Raw genomic sequence first — 24,273 nt, forward strand, 5'->3', positions numbered from 1 at the left:
CATCCGCCTCAAGCTTCGACGTGTTGTGCATGTTATGCGAGTGGTTATTTGAGTTACTGTTGCCTTTCTATCAGCTCAAACCAGTCTGACCTCTGGCAACAACAAGGCATTTGCGCCCACAGAACTGCCGCTCACTGAATATTTTCTCTTTTTCGGATCATTCTCTGTAAACCCTAGAGATGGTAGTGTGTGTAAATCCCAGTAGATCAGCAGTTTCTGAAATACTCAGACCAGCCCGTCTGGCACCAACAACCATGCCACGTTCAAAGTCACTTAAATCACCTTTCTTCCCCATTGTGATGCTCGGTTTGAACTGCAACAGATCGTCTTGACCATGTTTACATGCTTAAATGCATTGAGTTGCTGCTATGTGATTGGCTGATTAGAAATTTGCGTTAAGAAGCAGTTGGACAGGTGTACCTAATAAAATGGCTGGTGTGTGTATATCTGCATTTGGCCAATCCCAATTCCTACCACTGAGCTTGGGTGATAGCTGGAAGGCTCTCAAATCAAATTCTGTTAAGGGGTCCACATGGTCTTGGACCGACTCTATTAATAAATACAATATGTGTTTTAAGGCTGATGCAACAAATAAGTTGATACACACAAACTAGTTTATTTGGGGATTGGGACTTTAGGTCAATCGTTCTAAATGGTGAACTATGACCATAAATAAATTCAGTTTAAGAATGTGTGAACTGAACTTAATACTAGTTGTTGAAAAATTTGAAATTGCACGTCAGTACCTGGATCCTACCCCAGCAAGTAGTCCAGGGAGAGGTAGGGTTACCCTAAATAAAATCCAGTGCAACCACTTGTCTTTAGAGGTTACCTAATGAGTAAACAGAGTCCACCTGTGTGAAGTTTAACCTTAGCATAAAGGCAACAGTTCTGTCAAGGCCCATTTGCAGTTTGCTACAAGCCATGTGGGAGACACGGGAAATGTGGAAGAAGGTGATCTGGCCAAATAAGAGAGAATCAAGAACACACCATTCCTACCGTGAAACATGATGGTGGTGGTGTCATACTGTAGGAATGCTTTTCTTCAACAGACACAGGAAAGCTGTTCAGAGTTGATGGGAAGATGGTTAAATATAAATACAGAACAGAAAATGCAGGTCTTGCTCTTTCTGATATGGGTGTTGGCTTGTCATTATTGTAAAATCCAGTGTGATATAATTACAATGGGTAAAAACCAATGATTCCACACAAGCTGGAAGAAACCACGGTGAGGTGAGAGCACAATCATATTCAGGCTCTCACAAGGTATCACACTGCACAAACAGGTGACAGGTGAATCATTAACTTGGCATCTTATCTAATTTATAAATGATCAGTAGAAAATATGATAACACAAACCTGGAAAATAAAACAATAGACTATTCAGGGGCCACCCTTCTTGATTTATTATATCCTTCAGTTTTCCTCATTGCAATCATTCGCTGTAGTACTATCATTTGTTTCAAAGTTGGTGAGTTCATTTTTGCTTTTGTTTGCAATGATATTACCATTGTAGAATGAATTTTGTATATGTAGTAAAGTTATTTAAAATATTCTATGCATTTGAAATAATGATTTAAAAAAAAAGGTTTTTACATACTCCTCATAAACTCTGAATGTGAGTCTTTCTCATGTCCAAGATTCATGAGAGGGAAAAATAAATAAATAAGATTTTCATGTCACATAACTTGTGAGTGGAGGATTTTTCAAATTCCTTGTTAGGTTAGTGAGCTTTTAGTTTAGGATCACTGATGTTTTGCAGCCTCATGTAGTTTAGTTGATTGAAAGAAAATTTCCCCACAAAATTTAGTAGTAACTGGTTTTAATTCAACATTTTAAATAACTATCTATTGATCAGAGCACTTTGGCCAAGTTGTTTCTTTGTTTTCATGCACTTTATGATACCTTTCACAAAAAGTGAAAATAAGCACACAATTTGAACTTGTCTCTCAGTCACATGATGCCAGGGTTTTCTGGTATTTATTGCAATCATGATAAACATGTCAAGACACAATACCAAAATGCATCACAGTGTTTTAGGCTAGACAGTGCCTTGCAAACGTATTCACCCCTTTGTCGGTTTTCATGTTGTGTTGCCTTACAACCTGGAACTAAAATGGGTTGTTTGACATTTCATTTAGAAAACATGCCTACAACTTTGAAGATGTTTTTTTTTTTTTTTGTGAAGCAAACAACAAATAAGACAAAGTAACAGAAAACTTCAGCATGCATAACTAACTAACCATCCCTAAGTTAGTTAGTTTGCTGCAAAAGGTGATTTCTAATGTCAGTAGCCACCTTTTGTAGCAATTAAAGCTGCAAGTTGCTTTAGATAAGTCTCTATGAGCTTGTCACATGTTGACACTGGGATTTTTGCCCATTCCTCAATGCAAAACTGCCCCAGCTCCTTAATGTTGGATTGTTTTTGCTTGTGAATATCGATTTTCAAGTCTAATCCCAGATTCTCAACTGAATTGAGGTCTGGGCTTTTCAACACATTTAAATGTTTTCCCTTGCTAAAGCAACACCACTTGAGTATTGCTTTAGCAGTATGCTTCAGGTCATTGTCCTGCTGAAAGGTGAACCTCCTTTCTAGTCTCAAATCACAGGCTGACTGATACAAGTTTTTCTCAAGAACGTCCCTGTGTTTAGTACCTCCCATCTTTCCCTTGACTTGAACCAGTTTCCTAGTCCCTGCTCCTGAAAAACATACCCAAAGCATGATTCTGCCACCACCATGTTACACTATGGGAATGGTGTTCTCGGGGTGATTGGAGGTGTTGGGTTTGTGGCAGACATAATGTTCTCCTTAGTGGCGGAAAGGTTAAATTTTAGTCTCACCTGACCAGAGCACCTTCCTTTGTACATTTGGGGAGTTGCCCACATGCCTTTCGGCAAACTCAAACTGTGCCTTCTTATTTCTACCACCAGGTAATGGCTTTTTTCTGACCACTCTTTCATAAAGCCCAGCTCTATGGAGTGTATGGCTTATTGAGGTCCTATGGACAGATACTCCAATCTCTGCTGCGTAACTCTTCAACTCCTTCAGGGTTACCTTTGGTCTTTGTGCTGCCTCTCTGATCAATGCCATCCTTGCCTGGTCTATATAAGTTCTGGCTGGGGGCCCTTTCTTGGCAGGTTTGTTGTATTACCATGTGCTTTCTATTTCACGATGATGTATTTGATGGTGCTCCAGGGAACCATCAAAGATTTGGATATTTTTTATAACTTCACCCTGACTTGTACTTCTCAACAACTTTGTCCCTGACTTGTTTGGAGAGCTCCTTGGTCTTCATGGTGTGATGCCTCTTGATTATTGGTGTTGCTGTCTCTAAGGCTTTTCAGAAAAGGTGTATATATACTGAAGAATCATGTGACGCTTAGATTTCACAAAAGTGGACTTCAATTCACTAATTATGTGACTTTTGAAGAAAATTGGTTGAGGCAGAGCCTTTTAGGGACTTCATAGCAAATGTGGTGGACATAACAATTTTCTTTTTTTTGTTTAATATATTTTTTTCTCATTTCACATTACCAAGGTATACTTTTTTGTGCACATAATATAAGATTAAAAAAACATTTAAAATACAGGTTGGAATATAACAAAATGGGTAAAAAGCCAAGGGGGGTGAATACCTTTGCAAGGCATTCCATATCTAACTGCATGAAGCTGAGAGCCTCACATACACAAATACTGCTCGAGAGATAGTCTGCCCATTATGAAATAGACAATTTACCTGCACCAATTATTTTTATGTAGTGCAACTCTGCAGCTAGAGAGTACTTAAAAATGACTCAGACTCCAAATTCAGCATCTGTTTTTATGTTCCATTAACCTGAGAGTAGAAAAATAGCTTACACAGGAAAGGTTACAACTCCAATCACACAATCAGTTTTGGAGGTTTGGAAATGTCATCAATTAGAGTTGATTGGTGTTTTCATAGTGGGACCAATATTCATAACATGGAGATATTGTAAATGATGGTGGCCCTTATCAAAATATCCATCTCTCCCTTTTTCACAGTACCTTGCAAAGGTATTCATACCCCTTGGACTTCAACAGCTGCAAACATTACCACAGAGTACGGTGTAATTCTGAAGTGGGATGAAAATCATGAATGGTTTTCAACATTTGTTTGAATCCAGTCATTGGTCTGATGAGACCCTAATTGAACTTTCTGTCCAACATGTTAAATACTATGCACATCACACTGAACACCCCATTCCCTCAGTGAATCATGGTGAAGGCAGCATCATGCAGTGGATATGCTTTTCAGGGACAAAGAAGCTGGTCAGAGTTGATGGGAAGATTCTCACCTTTTTTCAGGACAAAAACCTTAAAAATGCAACCAGAAATAGATTGGAATGGGTTAAATCAAAGCATAGTCAGATGTTACAATGGTCCAGTTAGGGTTCAGACCTAAAGCCAATTGGACTTCTATGGCAAGACTTGAAAAATTATGTGCACACTGTCCATCCAATCTGAATATGCTTGAGTTATTTAACAAAAAAAGAATGAGAAAAAAGTCTCTAATGGGCAAAGCTCATAGAGACATGCCCAGAACAACATGTAGGTGTAACTGTGCCAAATGTGGTTCTACAAAGTGTTGATTCAGGGGAGCTAAATACAAAGATTCAACAAACGTTTCAGCTTGTATTTCTAGAACGTTTTCCCATTATGGGTGGTGAATCCTGTCTTATTGACAGTGTCTACGAAATTTGATGCACAAACTAAAAAACATTCATTCTAGATTGTTACACGGACCATGAATAAAAAATACACAACTGAAGTCCACAAACTGTATTATTTTGTCTTATTTGGCGTCTGTTTTAACATTTTATCATTTGGGTTGGTATATTTTACCCCATTAAAGATATGATCATGCATGCCATATATTCTAAATTATCACAGATAAAACTAACTGTATGGTACTCCACCCTTGTTTACCTATAATCAAGACACTAATTATCACACTTTAGATATGGACCTACTTCTTTGCAATAAAGTCTTCATCTTAACAGCACTGAGCTGTGCCTAATAAAAGACTGATTGATTCTTTCGTCAAGAGATAAGAAATCATGGACAAGAAAGCCTTAAGTATTTATGAACCGCAAAGTACTGTCTTTCTTTCCAACAAAGAGGATGTATACAGGATTCCTGCTCTGTTCTATGACCAAGAAAAAAAGGTTCTGCTGGCCTTTGCAGAGAAGCGGACCACCTCAAATGATGCCAGCGCAGAGGTGCTGGTTATGAAAACCGGAATGCTGATCAAAGACGAAACAAGTCATGAAATAAGGGTTACGGTAATCATCTAAACCTACTGCTTTCTTGCTATATCATCAAATTTAGCCTTACATTAACTCAGAATAATATATTTCTTTGCAGTGGTCAGCGGCAAAATACGTGGTGGAGAAGGTCCACCTTGGTGGATATCGTCCCATGAATCCATGCCCTGTCTACAAAAAGACAACCAAAACACTCTTTCTGTTTTTTATCTGTGTTGAAGGCAATGTTTCAGAACCATGGCAGAGGTTCTGGGGCATCAACAAGGCCCATCTCTGCTACATCACAACCAGAGATGGTGGTGGCACCTGGAGCTCAGTCACTGATTTGACAAAATATTTTCCTGAAACGAAACAGTGGGCAACATTTGCTGTTGGCCCGGGCCACAATGGGCTCCAAACAGAGTGGTAGATTGATTGTTCCAGCCTATGCTTATGGTTCTCGCTTCCCCCAAATATCTTTATTGCAATGCCCGTAATGAGGGAGGTTATCGAATAGAAGCAGTCAGTGACAACCGAGGAGAGGATTTCATCACACTCCCTTCTGCTGAGAAGCTTGTTGAAACAGGTAGAGGATGTCAGAGGAGTGTGGTCTCCTTCCCAGCTCAACCTGGAATGGCTAGTTTAATTCAGGAGCCTCAGTGGCTGCTCAACTCCCATCCAACCAGTCAGTACAAAAGAGTGGATTTAGGGGTGTATCTGAACAAATCCCCACTGGATCCAAGCGGTTGGAGCAACCCTTGGATCGTTAATGAGGGGCCCAGTGGTTACTCTGACCTGGCTTACCTTGATGATGGCTGGTTTGCATGCTTGATGGAGTGTTGAGAAGCGTCTGAAATTGAACAGATAGCATGCAATGTCTTTAGCTACAGTCAAGCAAGCAAAGCCATTGGAAGCTAACACTCCTGGGGTGTTTCATACATTTATATTAAACATTAGGAAACACAATCAACATGTTTTGGCCAATTAAAGGGATAGTTCTTAGGTGAGGTTCTGTTAAAGGACTGTTCACCTTAATGCCATAACCCATGATGCTTAGCTTGAACTGTGAAAGAAATCTTACATGTAAATCTAACGTGTGTCACAAAGGAAATACAGACTAAGACATTTGTCAACTTTTACACTTTAATTGGAATAATATACTGTAAAACGATAGATAAGGACCACAAGAAATGTACTCCGATTTTGTAGAACAGGCGTAAAATATTTCATTTTGATCTGTATTTTTCTATGCTTTCAGACTGCTTAAAGCTAATTTATTATAGGTTTAGAATGCAGTCACAGAAGGATAGTCCAGGATGTCAATAACTAATGAATTAATACAGATCATAAAAGGACATAACTATGGCTACATTCACACTGCAGGCAAATGTGACCCATGTCTGAATTTTTCATGGCAGTCAGAACCGCCCGATTCTGATCTTTTCACCTCCCAAAAAATTTTTATGATGTGGTCATAATATTGTCGGCGCCCCTTGCTCAACAAATTAATAATAACACAGAGACGCCGATATCTATAATTATTTCTGTAAACAGGGTGCTGCTGTGTGACATCTACATTCTCCTTCTGCGCATTTGGGTCGTAAATGGTTGAGACTGAAGTTTGATGATGGTCACATTTAATTAGTAGTTTGAACAACCACACACAAAAAAAGTGATTTCAGCAAAAAATTGGAATTGGGCATCAAGACCTGCAGTGTAAACGTAGCCTATGTTACGCGTTATGTTCTAATCTAAAATCATACCGGATCTGTTGTCAGCACTGCTGTAAAATCTGTTAAGCAATCTGCCTTTTTCTCTGGTAGACGGCCGTAGCCATACCAAAGTATGGGGCAAGGATTTTGCTCCATGGGCTTTTTGTGACAAAGTGACAGGAGCAGACGTACAGGGATGTTAGTGGTCTCCCTACATTTAGAAACCATTTGTCTCAATTCCTTGTCTGTTGGTAAAGGATCCACTAATCGCAGGAATAATCCCGTTTCCCTTTGAGTGCATGTTTAACACGCAAATGCTAAAGCCATAGGTTAACCTTAGACTGATAGGTGCAGCTGCAGACAGTGCAACATGATGGGACATGCCCAAGCTTGGATTAACTGTCTCCATTACTTAAAAAATGCAACTCACTACACAACATGTGACATGTTTCTACTTCAGGGGACCTTACAGAACCTCACTTAGCATTTTTCAGCTCAACTTAATGTCCTGGCAAAGGCCTTTTAAACTCTCTTAGTAAGAGAAGTCAGATTTCTGAGGGTTTCTAATGCTGCTTAAGGTATATCTTTTCGTCATCTATCAAACGTTTTCCTCTCATTAAACTTGATGCATATAGCATGATGTACAATTCTTTTGGCATTTAAATGTCATGTTATTGATGAGTAAAAAGTAAAACAAACCTCTTAAAGGCAAACATATTCTGTGACATTATTTTTCTCTCTCTCTATCCATCATTTTAATCTACGGAGCCAGCAAGGGGACATAGGGGAATTTGTTTTTCTTTTACGTCCCCACGCAATACTGTTGCGTTCGCTCGCAATACTTTTGCGTCCCCATGCAGTACTTTTTGTGTAATGGAACAAACACTACACTCGTTTTTGAGATTTATTGAGTTTTATTTTAAAATCAGCAATAAATATAAGGATATTCAGTCTCACTTAAACAGTTATTTTCCACAAGTGAACTCACTACTGAACTTTGGACAATAATACTGGACTAAACCACATTTGTGACTCTTTATTAGCTTATGGCTGCTGCATGATGTGTACTTTTTTATTGTACGCCATTAGTGCTTTATTTTTATAGTGAGTTGAACGGTTCTTCTTATCCCAAGCATTTCATTGCATTATTGACTGTGTGTTAACCTGCATATGACAAACAAGGTTAGGTTACCAATGCCATATCTGTGCTGTTTGTTTTGTGAGCAGTTTGTCATCTGTGCTGCTGTTCCAAAATGCACAGCTTTCTCAAGGTGATTTACAACTTTTGCGAGGGAACGCAAAACGTACTGCGAGCAAATGCAAAAGTATTGCGAGTGAATGCAAAAGTATTGCGTGGGGACGCAAAAGAAAAAAATTCCCCCATGTCCCCTCGCGGGCTCCGTATTAATCAGTTTCTAATTCAGTGTGACATTGGGTGAAGTAGTGTAGTGGGCTCGCTATGTATAGAGGCTATAATCCTTAATACAGCTGTCTATGGTTGGAATCCCAACCTCGGGAACTTTGCTGCATGTCAACCCTCTTTTCACCCTGCCTGTTTTCTGTCTGACAACTTTGAATAAAGGTCACTAGACCCACAAAATCTTTAAAATGTAAAATTTCACATTAGAAAGAGGTCGAGACAAAAGCTTGTTAAAAGATTGAAAATCTCAAGGTCAGTTGCTGGGTACCAGGCTAACACAGTCTCCGGTAAATAAGCACAAACTAAAAGAAAAAAATAGCAATTAGTTTGAGATTTAACATCGCAGAAGTCCACTTTGTTCCTGGTTCTGCTCTGTTAGCTAAAATCAGGACTATCTCACCTGCAGTTAATAATTCTTAAACAGTCATCTACTGCATGCAAGGTACATGACTGCTCATCCCTCCAGAGAACCCCACTTCCAAAAATCGTCCTTTGACTTTGGGCAAGTGAGAGTATAGAAAGATTTTACCAAATCTTTAGTAAAGTATCCCTAGAACAGAAAGTCATGGATTTGTTTTTAATCATTGCCAAACATTCATCACATATTTGTAGAGTATTCTTTCTCTGTTTAAGCATTACAGCATTCTATCAGGCTTCATGGAAACATTTCCTTCATCTGTGACTGCAATAACCTCAATTAAGGTTTCTAAACCATTTTAAGCAGCAAAACCAGACTGAATTTCTGTGAAGAGAAATATACCTGATTTATTTGTTTTCAAAAGCCTTACAGTAAACAGAAATCATTATTTGGACAGACTTTCAGTTACATTTTCCATGGGAAGCACCCCGTAACCTCAGCTAAACTGCAATGAAAGAGAGAAAATAAATATCTAATGAGTCCTGAAATGTGTCTCAACCCCAGAAAAAATTACAAGATTTATGTACAGAGCCCGCGAGGGGACATGGGGGAATTTTGTTCTTGCGTTCGCTCGCAATACATTTGCGTTCCCTCGCAGAAGTTGTTAACCACCTTGAGAAAGCTGTGCATTTTGGAACAGCAGCACAGATGACAAACTGCTCACAAAACAAACAGCACAGATATGGCATTGGTAACCTAACCTTGTTTCTCACATGCAGGTTAACACACAGTCAATAATGCAATGAAATCCTTGGGATAAGAAGAACCATTCAACTCACTATAAAAATAAAAGCACCTATGGCCTGCAATCAAAAGTAGGCTACACATCATGCAGCAGCAATAAGCTAATAAAGAGTCACAAATGTGGTTTAGTGCAGTATTTTTGTCCAACGTTCACTAGTCTGACAGCTTGTGGATGATAACTGTGTTTAAGTGAGACTAAATATCCTTATATTTAATGCCGATTTCAAAATAAAACTCAATAAATCTCATAAACGGGTGTTAGTTCCATTACGCAAAAAGTATTGCATGGGGAGGCAAAAGAAAAAAAAAACATCCCCCATGTCCCTTCGCGGGCTCCGTAGTATTTATGCACTAGAGCTTAAGGTTTCATTTTTATTTATTCTAGGTCCACGATTTATTGTATGTTTACACTGCACCCTGAAAAACATCACAATACACAATACCTCAGTTCTGCTTGTGCCAATTGCAATATGCAGCGGCTCTTAAAGGTCCGCCTACCCCTGTTATATCAGCGTTTTGTGATGTAGAAAAAAGAACACCTTATAAATAATTTCAAAATATTTTCCACATATAATGTGAGATTTATTCTGTACAATTTAACATAAAGTCAATTAGAGGAAAAATTCTGCAATAACCTTGTTGCAAAAATGTGCACTCTTAAACTAACCCTTTTCTGAAGCATCCTTTAATTTAGTTGCAGCAATTCAGACTTCTTTGAATTCACATTTGCCATTAATTACAAAGAATCTGAATGACTGTAAACAAAGGTCAGCAAAGTAGGATTTTTCTGACATTTGCTCATTGGCCTCCTTTAGGTGAAGCCAAAGTTTGTAGAGATGTTATAAATGATTAAAAGAATCTCACTGTACAAAGGTATCAGCCAGGGGTCTTACTGAATGGAGTCTGCATGGTTTCTTCCCGTTCTTGTGTGGGTTCTCTCCAGGTACTCCAGACAAAATGTGACTGTTAGACTAATTGGTCTCTCTACATTGTCCTCGTATGTGTGTGTGGTTGTTTGTTCTGTTTGTCTCTGTGTTGCCCTGTGATGGACAGGTAACCTGTCCAGGGTATACCCTGCCAGTAGACCAATGACTGCTGCAAATGAGCACCAAGGACTCCATTTTAATTGCTTTTCAGTTAAATTGTACAGGATAAATGTCACATTATATGAAGAAATACCTTTAAATAGATTGTTCAAAACTGATTTATTTACACCACAAAAACCTGACATTTTAAAAAAGGTGTGTCCACTCTTGAGAGACACTGCATTTGCATTTTATCTACAGAAGATTAGAATCACTGTCATTTGCTCTTGTTTGCACTTCATCCATTTAATCACAGTTCAAATGGTTCCATCTGTAAATGAGACAATGTGGAAAAACTCTCTCTGCACTGGAAAATATTTAACCTTCATGAGAAGTATGTAAGACCAAAAACAACATCGCAGGGGTAGCTGATAAGCTCGGCTGTGAATGCTGCTCAGATCAGACCAGGAGTCCAGATCAGTGGAATTTCAATACTTCTACACGGCGGGAGAAGGGTGAAGATTAGGACAAGGGGACAAGTGAATAAAGATGCTTAAGAAGAAACAGAACAACAAAAGGGAAAGAAAAGTAAGCTTTGGTAGGATATTAAAGAATAAATAACAGAATATGGGAGCACCTTATTAATTGAGGTCAACTCTGTGCAATGTTTATTGCTATGCAATGCCTTCCAACATTAGAAATAAAACTTCATCTCAGAATAAATAGATCTATTTTTTTCTACATGTCTCTGAGCATCTTTTTATATACATAGTATTTACATTAATCTAATCCAAACATTAACAATTGAACTGAACACAGTGTTTCTGGGCCAAGTAACCCAATAAAAGCTGTGGTTACAGCTGGAAGCCCGTTTCACAGATCCATTAGCACAAAAAATAAATATATATCATGTTTATAATAAATACATCTTTACTAAGGAAGTTTTCACATTTCCCAGCACACAAACTGGTACTCATGCAGCCAACCAGTGACTTCACCAAAATCAGTTATACCTACAGCTATATGACATCTACGAACCAACAGGGAGGTCTACCTAAAACACAGAGTAAGGCTAAAGTATTTGCATTTATTGTGCAGCTTTTACCCTTCTGGTCTAGAAGATGCTGAAGAATAAAAATAGAAGGTGTTTTTCATTCAATGGAGAACTTTCCCAGCACTGGATTTGAAATTTAGGAGACTGCTGCAAACACATCAGCTGAGGACAAGGTTAAATTAGTGTAGGAAGGGGTGTAACAGTACACACTGTTCTGTTGAGGATCTAACCTGTTTAAGAAGCTGTTTCACTGTCTGCTTTTTTGCAATGTGTGTTTTGTTATTTAAAAAGTCAGCTTTTGGGGGTCTAAATGTAAGATAATTAAAGACATTTATTAAAACCTCAAGGTATATCCTCCATATGAAGTATTTATGATACATCAATGTTACATACAGTGTGGGAGTTTTGGAAAACGTAGTTTGCTACTGCAGAAGGACAAAAGGAGCTACTTTATACTCTGGTGTAAGTCTATTTTTCCATACTAAATTATTGCCTGACTGTCTTGGGCTGAAAGTTCAATACTTTATTCGCAATCTTTGAGTAGCACGTATATCTTTTCATGCTACAGAATTTTTGGACAAGTCCAAACAAAGTGACAGCTTGGCTTGGCTGGAGATCAGATATGCTTAGTGTCAGAGGCATAGCAATGCCATATTGGGGCATTATTTATGCTACTAAAAGCGGCACATCTTTATATGCCAGAGAAACATAAAGCAGTTATGCCGTTGTGTGATGGGGGTATTAGTTAAGAATTATTTGTGATGTCTACAAGTCAAATCACAGGCGTCATAGTTGGCTTCATAGCTTAGTCCTGGAGAAGGGTCTTCCGGTGCCATCTCTAAATACAGGGTAATGTTGATTGGATTTCTTTAAACCAATTAGATAAACTTGGCTAATGCTACAACCAGGATGTGAGCACAGAAAGTGATTAAAGGATAAAGGGTAGGTCTCTGTAGACCGGTGCAATGAATAGGGACACCTGCCTTACTAACAACACAAACTACTTGCCATAATGAAGGTTTTTGGAAACACCACCATGAAGGACGTCATCTGCAGACAAAATTATTTTGCAGCTGAAGGCCTGATATACTGTATAATTGTATTCCAGTCACAAGTATTACTCAACAAAGCAATTATAGACCTACTGGAGGAAATCAGCAAACAGGCCACCTTTGTTGACTGTTAGGTCACCAAGGTCTACCATGGAGCATAATTTCTTTCTTGTTCCAATTTTATATAAACCTAAAATAATAAAGCATGAAGCAACCTAATCCCATTAGCAGCCATCTGTCAACCTAGACCTCTTTTACTACAAGACAAGTGCCACCTTCTTGACTCAACGAGTCCCCCAAAGTAAACGTTAGAACAACTGATCAAAAAGAAGGTCAGGCTGCTGTCAGTTCGAGACACTCCAAGCATCCAGCATGTGGAGTGAATGAATCTTCATCAGTATAAGCATGAAAGTAACGCTGTTAACCAGGCCTTGATTGTACCAAGGCCTGGTTAAAAGTGTTACTTTGTGCTAAGTGCTACATTTGAGTAGCACTTATCTTTGCAGTGGTGCATTTGTGCAGAATACATGGAATCTCAGAATTCTGACACTAATGCTACATAATATTTTAGTTTGTTTAAATACTCTGTAGCCAGTCTGCAAACAAAAGTAGTGGTGGTAATGGCTTCTTGTGAACATTTTAAACTTGCTCCAATGGGGGTGGGCGGGCACTGTTTCTATGCTTACACTTAGGTAACTCTGGAGGGGCTTAAATAATGTTTTTACTAACCAAAGCATGTACTGTTGCACTCCTAAACAAAAGTCTTTACCCTCCCTGTTTTTAATTTGCATGTGAAGCTAAAGTGGAATGGGAAGCCATTCCTGATCAGGTTGAACCAACCAGAGCAGGAGCTTAAGGGAACTTTTCTTTGAACATCTGCATTTCTTAGTAAACAAGAACCTGACATAAGAAAATAAACTTTGCTTTGTGTTTTACTAAAACGGCCACCGTGAACCTGGAGGCCACTTTGCCTGGTTGGTAACCCAGCAATCTGGAATCTCTTTCACTTATGTAAAAATGCTTCGGAATATTCACTGTTTTTAGATTTATGCAACAAAACTCTAAACTGTACAGTTTTTAAATCAGTGCCAGCTTATAAAACTGTATTTTACCAAATAAGTATTTTTCTCTCTTTTCAAATAAAGCCGTGTCATCAGCAAAAAAGTTTACCTTTGCAGTAGTTTAACAGCTTTACACATAAGAAACAAAAACAAGTAGATTACAGCTCCGGGTCAAATTGCTCCTTTACCAGTCTGTACCCATTTGTTATGTTTTTGTCCATTCTTCCTTCCGGTTCGTACCCATAAACTAAACATTTTGCACCCATTTAATCATTGTTTATTTGTTTCTTTTGGTAGTTTAGAATTTATGAAGAATCACTGAGGTAAATCATTATAGAATGCTCAAATCTGTTTGATTGTATTTAATTGAAAGACTTTACACTCCACCTTATTGCCATTAATTACGGTTCTAATCGCCTTTTGGGCTAGTTAATTCCTATAAAGTATGATAAGTTTTGTCCCTTCTTCAAACCAAAATAACTATTAAATAAGCTTCTGTTAGGGTATATAAATTATTGCAGTCTCAAAACCCTTTTTTTCAAGTAGATCAAAGAAAATAACATTAAATTATCAACTGCCAAAGCAGGTATGAAACATCCCCAAGGCAGGTACAAACTGGCAGATGTTTGATACCACACGTCCCATGGCAGCCTCCTTTTTGTAGCCAAACAAGCGGCGTACAAAACAACCTAAACTGCAAAAGTCCGTGGTAAAGATGGTAAAGACACAAAATGACCCAGACCTGTTGAATACAGGCCAGCAGCTTTAGAAACGCACTCTGTGTGAGGACCCACACATAGAGAGGACTGAGAGGCTTCATTGTTTCAGTCCATTTGAATACAGCTAAATGTAGCCCAAATGCCTGTTCTCCACAACAACGGTTGAACAGGTGCAGCATCATTTACAAACATGTTAAGATGTACTTCCCAGTGTGTGAACAGCATGAGGTAAACCCTGATCTGGAAGGTCCTGTGAGGTCGGGGAGGGGGGCTTTTAGGGTTGGTTGACAATGTCTTGCATGAATGGGAGAATGTGTGGCGCAAGATTTGTTGTTCTTCCAACCCCAATTAGCTACTGTGCTATCAAGACCTGATGTTCAGGTCCATGTCTTACTGTTGGCTCGATGGTTAACAGAGCTGTGAGGTGGAGGCAGGTCTGGATCCAGCCAGCGTTGCGCCTCTTTTCCACACACAGCAATGTATCTGGAACTGAACCAAATGTGCAAGACAGAAGTTCTCGCCCACTTGCTTTCAGTTTGTGAAGTATTTTTATTATAAACTCCACCTTGTTAATTTAAGTCTTGGAACTTGGAAATACTCAGTAGTTAGCTACATGAAATCCAATCTTGTGGTAAAAGAAATCCAAAAGCTGCTTAATTAATGTACAGTGTATTTAAGGTAATGTGGAGACCAGAGCAAACAGAAGACGGACATTTTAATGATATCCCAAATCAACTCCCCCAATGACCTCTGCACCTTTAGGCTCATTTAAAGCAACATACGTTCAACGATCAAACCTCTTCCATGCATTAGTCAATGTTCTCATGTTGTGTATAATGCCTTTTTAAGTACTGATTTTAAATGGAACCAAATATTTGGTAGACTTAACAGAATATCCGATCTGGACCTGGTTCTGCCAAGAAACAAACATAGATTGTCGTAGTTTGACAGGTACTGCACTGAGCCAGATTTGACTAAGCTTATGAGGCAGTGGTTCCCAACCTTTTTTTACTTGTGTACCCCCTGAGTCATTTTGCTTTGGGTACCGCCTCCAGTGTTTTCCCCTAGGATTTTGGCCAGGTCCATAGTTTCCTCTGACTGCAGCCTGGTTAAACTCTCTACATATTCAACAGAGCATTCCTAAGGAAGAAAACTCTTAAATGTTCTTTGTTCATCTTCTACCTGCTGTTTTTATATATAATTTATATATCTTTTCTCTTTATCTTTAACTCTCTATCTCTTTATCACATCTTTTATCTGTATATCTGTACAAATGTACCAGGACAGTTAGCCCTGCTGCTCGCAGAAGAGGAAGTGCTACCAGATATCCTTGCCTGCTTTCCAGGTTTTAGCGGCATGTTTTTCTGTGCGCTCTCTGTCCGCTGTCGGGAGCGTGTTCACCTGCGTGAGCCCACATAGCTCAGCGTCTCACAGACGCTGACCGACATTTAAACCTAAAAAACACTTAACAAAAATAATGTTCAGACTCACTATATCAGTTTTACTATGTTTTCATCATTTAACTGAGCTTTAATGAGACGCATGAGATTGCTTGTCCTCGATAAGCTTTGATAGATCTGGAGGCAGAGTGGAAACAGCTGTTACTTTTCTATCTCTCTCTCCCGGTAGCGGAGCGTCGTGCAGGTGAACAGCAATGACACAACTGCTCTAGTCTTTCCCACATTAAGTTGTTTTACGGTGACTTTTTTGCTGTTTTGCTTGGTATATTTTGCACCTGGGTCCTAAAAAAGCATCACACAACTAAGAATTATTTCTACTAACTGATGATATTTACCAATAAATGATTAAAATGTTTCCAGGCACCCCGTGCAATGCGCAGGGGGTACCACTAGGGGTACGAGTGCCCCCGGTTGGGAATCAATGTTCAAAAGACTTGTGCTGCATTCAATTTGGACTCAGAAGCCAAAAAAAATACACTATAACACTCTAAAGTCAGAATTATGACTCGGAATGTCAACAAACCCAATCTTAGAATCCAATATGGCCGCCAAGCGTATAAAATGTAATAATAGCTGTAATGACAAACTAATTGTGAGCACTTAGGTTGGTTTAAATCTCACTTAATCCGTTGCACAGATGGGGCTGTTTAATGCATGCCAGTGAATTGGTTGTTGCTGAGAAAACAGTATCCAGTCGTGTCAGTAACTAGGCAACAGTAGGTTGCTTAATTACTAAACACAAAGGTTCACAAATCCCCCTTGTTTTTCCGAATTGCAACTGGAACACTGTAGAATGTGATTCCAAAATCCAAGTTCTAACTTCCAGGGCAACGCAACACCAGTTTGGGGTTCCAATAAGCAATGTTTGAGCTAAATAGCCTCACACTGGTCAAAAAGCAGGTTATCTGGAGATTACTAAAACCGACTAGTAGAGGCACAGGACCTTCTTCTTTTGCAATTGCTGTTGTGATGTTCTCGCCACCTGCTGGCACTGGATAAGTATTACAACATTAACATTTTGCAGATAAATACCTTGAGACATGCAAATCAACATCTAAGTTACACATTTATTACTACCTATGTCTCTAAAGCATGGCAGCTGTTTAGAATTTTGAGGTTGGGTTAGAGGAACATGGCATAAAGACAAAGCTCTGATTTCAGGCGGCATTCCAGTTGATTTTTGCTCTTGAATCTTTTGAGTAGAAACAGAAGACATTTTTACAATGTGAACCCAGATGTTTCTTTCCTCATCAACAAACACAAATTCAAATATTATGTTAAACAAATGCATAAAAATAAATAACAAAACTTCACAGTTCTTCTAAGGAATATTTGTGAGCTGCAAAAGAGAAGGGTACCATATTTCTAAACAAACTACTGTAATAGCTTTGTGACAGTAGGTTCACATTAGGAGAGAAAAAGCAGCATTGAGTAACTTTCACTGAGGAAGGTAGGTCCCAAAATGCCAAACATTTACAAAAAGTGTTTATTTGGTGAGGAGCTTTTTGTGGGATACTGGTGAAGTAGAACACCAAACAAGTTTAGCTTATTCTGGCAAAGGTTTGGTCAATTTTGAATAAATTAGTTTCTGCCGAGCAGCCATCTGTGCTGCGAACGTACAGTACCCAGCACAGAAACCTGGGATCACAGCCAGTTTCTCCCCTATTTGGTTTTCAGGAGAGCTGTTGATCATTAAACAGCCACAACCTAAGCTAACCCAGAGGAAATAAATAACAAAAAGCTCAATGTAATTTATAACCCGAAGCTCTCCAACAAATCAGTTAGAACACAGTATACTGCGACAGGCTGGAGTCAAGTTTAGTCAACTCTTTGTGTCTGGATGCAGCCGAGGTCTGAGAGGGAACTAAAGCTCCACCAAAAATTCACAGTGAGGGATTTCCAGTGGAGATGCTGAGTGGAAGACGCACGATAAACTGCCTATCAGAGAGCAAACAATAAACCACTTTTAAATATGTAAAAAAAATATATATATGTTAAATGCATTAAGTGACAATATTACACAAATAAATATAACTATTTGAAAGGAAATAATAGAAAATATTTTGCCTTCAGGACATAGTCCAGGGTACCCATGTCACAGGCCTACTCATGCTGCACTGGTCCTACAGGCTTCACGCCCCTAGATATAATCTACCTTTACTCTTTATTGCATGCTGCAGATGTCAGGCAGCCACTGGTTGTCACAACTTCCAGTGTGATTAAAGGAATCTAAAAATATTGCGTGGACTTTTATAGAATAGGAATTAGAAACAATAAAATATTTCATCTGTCCTGGTAGGTACAGTACCAGCCACATTTACTGCAAGTTGGAACCTCTAGTAGATAAGTACAAATCCTTCAAATAAATTCATCATTTATTTCATATTCATTTCTGTGTTTAATTGGCCATATGTTTTTGGATCATTGGTGAAAGGCCATAAAACCATCCATTTTCAGTTGAAAGCTGCACGGTGGTGCAGTTGGTAGCACTGTTGCCTTGCAGCAAGAAGGTCCTGGGTTTGATTCCGAGCTGGGGGTCTTTCTGCATGGAGTTTGCATGTTCTCCCCGTGCATGCATGGGTTCTCACTGGGTACTCTGGCTTCCTCCCACAGTCCAAAGACATGCCTGTTAGGTCAATTGGTCTCTCTAAACTGCCCTTAGGTGTGTGAATGAGTGTGTGCTTGGTTGTTTGTGTGTTGCCCTGCGATGGACTGGCGACCTGTCCAGGTTCTATCCCGCCTCCCGCCCATAGACTGTTGGAGAAAGGCACCAGCTTCCCCGCGACCCACTGTGGAATAAGCGGTATAGAAAATGAATGAGTTAAAGATCACTTGATTTTTATTTAAAACATTCTGGTATTATAAAGAGTCCATAACGCCCTGCACTCTTAACAGGATTCCCAGGGGCTTTAGAAGACAAACTGGCTCACAGCATCACAGAGCCTCCACTGTGCCCAATAGAGGACATAGAGTGCTTTTCCACATATTCAGGCTGTATTTCCTTCCAGACCTACCTGGAGCAGCTGACAAGCTTAACCTAACAAGGTTCCAGTTAAAGTCCCATTAGAGTTTCGTACAATCCACGTGTTTATGCAGAACAGAAAACACTTTTTCTGGAATCACTCCCAAACAAGAAGCTGGCATTTAGACAGTCTAACAGTTGCTACGGAGATTTGGTAATCCCAAGATACCCATCTTTTCTGCAGTTCTCTAAAAGTGAGCTCTAGAGATTTTTTTTTGTTACTTTCTAACCACCCTGCTAACTCTCTGTGGCAGCAAGTTAAATATGGGTCCTGATCCAGCCTAGTGGCCAGTCACTAAAAGAAACAGGCCTCTGTCTCACATCTTATTTATACCCCCAGGCACCTTTCTGGTGCCTGGGGGTATAATGTCAGACAACGAAGCTCATAGAAACTCTGATCAACATTGGACTTCTCTCCATACATCCATTTTCTATACCAGAATAATCCATGGAGGGCCATGGGGGTACCTCCGGCAGTCAGTGGGCACACCCTGTACTTACTGCCAGTCCATCACGGGGTCACATAAACCCAAACACACACTAACACATAAGGAATTTAGATAGGCTTGTTGTTTTGTGTTTTTCGTCCGTGTGAGGAAGCCGGAGTTCCCGGAGAGAATCCAAACGTGCACAGGGAGAACACGGAGAGTCGATGCAGAAAGGCCCCAGCTGGATTCGAACCAAGGAACTTAATGCTGACAAGACAATGGTGCTAAAAACTGCACCACTGTGAAATAAAAGTTGTATTTTTCTACATTTCTGGGTGACATCATATTGCTGGAGTGACAGAGGTTTTTACAGATCTTACATGGGTAACAATGAATGTGGCCAGCATTGCACATTTGCTTACTAAGACGGATTTAAATAGTCATCTTAACAATAAAATATAGATTTTAATGTTGCATTTTTTACAGAAATTATTTTATATATATATATATATTCAGTAAGGGTCAAAAGATCAATTTAAAGGGTGGTTCGTGAATCTGTTTGCTTTTCAATTTTCTGTTTCAAAGGTAAAAGCATCTTGCTCAATGTCTTAGTTTATCTGAATACTTGTACTTTAAAAGAATGAATGAAACTAACAGCTTGAATGTTCAGGAGGTGTGCCTTTATCCGACTTCCTATGGGTTTAAACATGCAGCCTTGGCGGTGTGATGCATTATGCTTCACCTCCTGCTGCAGGAGCCGTCAGGTACAGTGAATCTGGTCACTTTGCTGGTAGTTAAATTGACACAGACGTTTGTTTTTATGGCTCTTTAAAACAAGATGTCAGACAACAAAATACAGTCAAACAGACAAACTATGACAAGAGACCCACCTGAACTCACGCATATTGTAAATGAAACTACCATTGTTAACCCTTTAACTTTGGGAGCTTCAATCTTTGGAACAAATAAGGAAAAAATAAATAAATGCAAACTACTTAAAAACATCTCCAGCAGTCATGGATTCTCCCTGTGGACAGTAATGCATACGTTTTATCTGCAAAGGGTAATAAATGTGTATAATATATATATATATATATATATATATATATATATATCTGCGCAACCAAAGTACAGTGGAGGTAAATGGAGTAACTTGTGCCGCTCTGTTCAATCTGTCCAAGACAAACTGGAAATAATATGACAAAAATAAGAAAAACAAACGCTGATTTGACAGTGAAAGGCTTATGGAAGAGAAGAACAGGGTACATGAATGTCAAGGGGCCAGTAGTAACACAATTCATAAATAATTATTTTTAAAACATTTATATAGGTGACCATATAAATTAAATTATATTAAATAAATTTATTGTTATATTAATGTGTGAATAACTTATTTTAAAAATGTAAATAAATGTGGAAATAATAAACTAAAACATAAATTCTTTGAGTGTTCAGAAAACAAATAATTATTTTGGTGTTTATTTCCCTTTTTCGGGTGTTACAGTTAATCTTTAAACGCTTTAACCACCAGTGTGACCCTTTAAATAGACCCTAATGTCTGATTGGTTAACCCTTACATCCACTAAACCACAACCCAATAAGTTTGCTCATATCAGTATTACTCCCTCCCCCTGAATTTGATGCTGACAGATAAAATAAATTAATGATGTCCTGCAACACAAGGGACTATAAAACAAATTAATTCCTTACAGAAATATATATATATACTTGTTCATAGATATTAAATATTACTACATTTTAATACATTCTTACACATTTACCCATGTATTTAACAAATAGTACTTTTTATAAAAGTATGTATTTATAAATACATATTTTAACTTTTTAATGTATCGATTTTCACATTTTTTTAAGTAATCACATATAGATATTTATTTAATGAAATGTATTGAGTTGTGACATTTTGAACCTCGGCTCCTGAAATCATAATCTGCCCCATAGTGGATAAAGACTTTATTACCTTGAATGCACACGAAAACTACACAGGGGGAGAACTGCATTGGTTGATGCATAAGCTGTTTGTTAAAAGCATCCCTGTCACTTTAAAACATTCAGCATGATGGTGCTAGGTTTCTGTGTCTAAGCTGGATAAAATCTACAGCTTATCAGACTGTAAGGAGGTGACGATCATACTTGTAGAAAGCTACAGGGATGAAACTAACACAGCTGGATGTATATGGAGGTGTTGGGTTTTACTTTGGTTGAGATTTAAACCTCAACAAATCCTTTAAAATTGAGGAAATAGGGTGGTCTCTTGATTGAATTTGTATTTAGGAAATGCAATACAATATGATACCAGAGGGGGCAGTGTAGACCACAATCGTCTGTTGTCATATGAACATCAACAAATGTGCAACCTCCAAAAATGAGCAACTAAATCTCTCTTCCATTTACCTCAGATGTACCCAGGCACAGGCAGACACGCCATCACCTGCAGATAAAACTAAATGCAAAGGTAGATTATTTTTGGTTGGGCAGGTTAAGAAAACATCCTCTAACGTATCTCTTGTATTCACTGCGGTTTCTTGTTCCCACTCTGTAAGCTGTTCTTGGCCTTTTGTCAGTGTGGGGATGGGAACATGCAAGAAGAGGATAGAGGATAGAGATGTGCTGATCCATTGTTGGTTCCTTTAGAAAGATTGCTGTTTAGGACAGAAGCATCCAACAGGAGCAGGAAGTAGTGCAAGGGATTGAACACATAGCACTCTAAAAGGACCGGAGTTATATGGTGCTTTCAGTGTGTGCGTGACTGATAGTGTGAACATGTTGGGATGGCTGGGTGTAACTGGGCCGGCGGGGGCCCACGCAGTTCGGCTGCTCACTGAGCAGAGTGGTGGTCTCTCCGGGACCGTTGTCCAGGCCATCAGAGGGTGAGGAATGCTGAGATTTAGAAGAAAGGGATGAGCTCACAGCAGGATTCAGAGCACATGGCGCTGTGCTCACAGACGAGAGAGGGGTGTGGTTGCTGGGAGGCGGTGTGGCTTGGGGTAAAACTTGGCTCGGCCTGCGGCCGGTGGACCCTGTGATGAAGGTGGCGCGAGTGCTCTGGGGTGTGGGCTGTGCGCTGGACGACGGGTGCTTTACAGGAGGCGTGGCTAGAGCCAGCGGGGTTTTTGGTTCTGGTGGCGTCAAGGGAGGCAAGGAAATGGATATGTCCAAGCGGGCGTGGCTGCCCTCTGGAGACTGTGGCGTACTGTCCAACCTGGATGCCAAGAGAGCATTCTGGTAGTGAGCACGGGTGACCTGAGGAGAATGACAGAACACTGAATGATGGCTGAACAGGTTTGACAGAGCTTCCATTTAAACTTCTCTACGAGTTAATCCCCATATCTAACCTTTTATATAACAGTACATGGGGTTAAGTTTTCTTTTCGTTTGCTTACAGGATCATTAAAAGACAAACAGATACACTGGGCTGTACATTTTCAGAGAAGAACATCTTTGATCATCTTTTTACGCCAACTTTTTGTTTAGAACCACAGGGGGTATACTACAATGACTAAAGATCAAATGCAGGGCGATAGTACTTTAAATAATAAGTAGATGTACTAATTAATGTCACTTATTTACATAAGAAAGTAGTAATTAGTGTCACTACTGAAATATACTCATAAGTCATATAGTCATGCAGCTTCTTTGCCACAAGAACTGAGTTTGAACTCAAAGTAAACTGCTGCAGTCTGAAGTACAGAGTACTATTACGTTAAGCTAAAAGGTGCTGAATGCAGGTTTGTCACTGACGTGTTGGGGGAGGAGACCTCTGTGCGAAAGTGGAAAAGTAGCATTATTGGTTCACTGTTCACCCTTTGTCTCACATTTCTAACTACTGGGTAGAACGTGTTGCAGCTAAAATATTTGATGCTATTTAAAAATTTTACATGCTTAAGCCACACCCCCCAGTACTGGGGGAAGGTTTAAACTTTTTTTTCTGCTTTTATTACCGAATGTTCCCTTAGTTGAACCTAAATACGTGTGGTATCCACAAAATAATTATTTAAATGGAGTTAGTCATTTCTGAGAAAAATATGGGCATGGACTTTCGAGCACAACTTTCACAAAAACCCCTTGAAGCTTAAGAATTAATTTATAGTTTTTGCAGTTGAGTGCAGAATCTAGATACTTATACTAATATTTATACCCATCAAAGTTTGTAACATTTTCTATTGTAACAGTTAAACTGGTAAATTTTGTTGCTGTATGCTTGAAATGTATTTTTTTTTTTTTTGCTGTTTCCCCCCCATTTAAAGTCAAACAGGAATCATTCAACCACTGATAATGTAGCTGTTATGGATCCTTGTGTGTAGATGACAGTGTCATCAAAATACGTTTCAACATTTAAACATTAACATCTTCACACACAGATGGGAGGTCACTGATATACAGTATAAACCAAATAATGGTGGCCCCAATACCGATCTTTGTGGTACCCCCATGGGGCACTGCCCCAGTTATGACACTGCACCATTTGGGTGGACTGTGCCTACCACATCACCTTTATGCTGTTTCAGTAGAAGGATTAGTCTGGAAGCCAAAGTGCACGGGATGCAGGAGGACATCAGACTCCAGATGCTTACCAATTGTTCCGCTTTCTCTGCGGCCTTTAAAAAGCAGGGAAAATACTAGGTCTACTTATTTGTTGGCGTGTAGAAGGCACATATCTATCAAAATGCAGTCCACCTGGTTGTATTTGCGACTGTTTGGATACAATCCTAAAATAAATAGGGCAGGATCCATTGAAATATTTCAATGAAATACAATTATTTTCCTGACTTCCTCCCAGAAAACTTAAATTTGATTGCATTGCTACAGGCAGTGTAATAGTCTGCCCTTCTCCTTCATACACTTTGTGCACAGGTCTGGAATATTGGAGTC

At 39.1% G+C, this 24,273-nt stretch overlaps 1 protein-coding gene and 1 pseudogene across 1 annotated transcript in view; one reads left to right on the plus strand and one right to left on the minus strand.

Moving 5' to 3' along the window:
- Nucleotides 1–725: 725 nt before the first annotated feature.
- LOC124872657 lies at nt 726–11,978 on the plus strand (annotated as a pseudogene).
- A 7,847-nt stretch (nt 11,979–19,825) lies between these two features.
- LOC124872661 (metal transporter CNNM4) overlaps nt 19,826–24,273 on the minus strand; it is a 41,813-nt gene continuing 37,365 nt past the window's right edge. The window contains exon 7 of the mRNA XM_047372910.1: nt 19,826–22,644. Within this exon, the coding sequence (XP_047228866.1) occupies nt 22,123–22,644 (522 nt within the window). The 3' untranslated portion in view covers nt 19,826–22,122. The remainder of the gene's footprint in view (nt 22,645–24,273) is intronic.

Source organism: Girardinichthys multiradiatus, chromosome 8 (assembly GCF_021462225.1).
Source record: "Girardinichthys multiradiatus isolate DD_20200921_A chromosome 8, DD_fGirMul_XY1, whole genome shotgun sequence".
Classification (NCBI taxonomy): Eukaryota; Metazoa; Chordata; class Actinopteri; order Cyprinodontiformes; family Goodeidae; genus Girardinichthys; species Girardinichthys multiradiatus.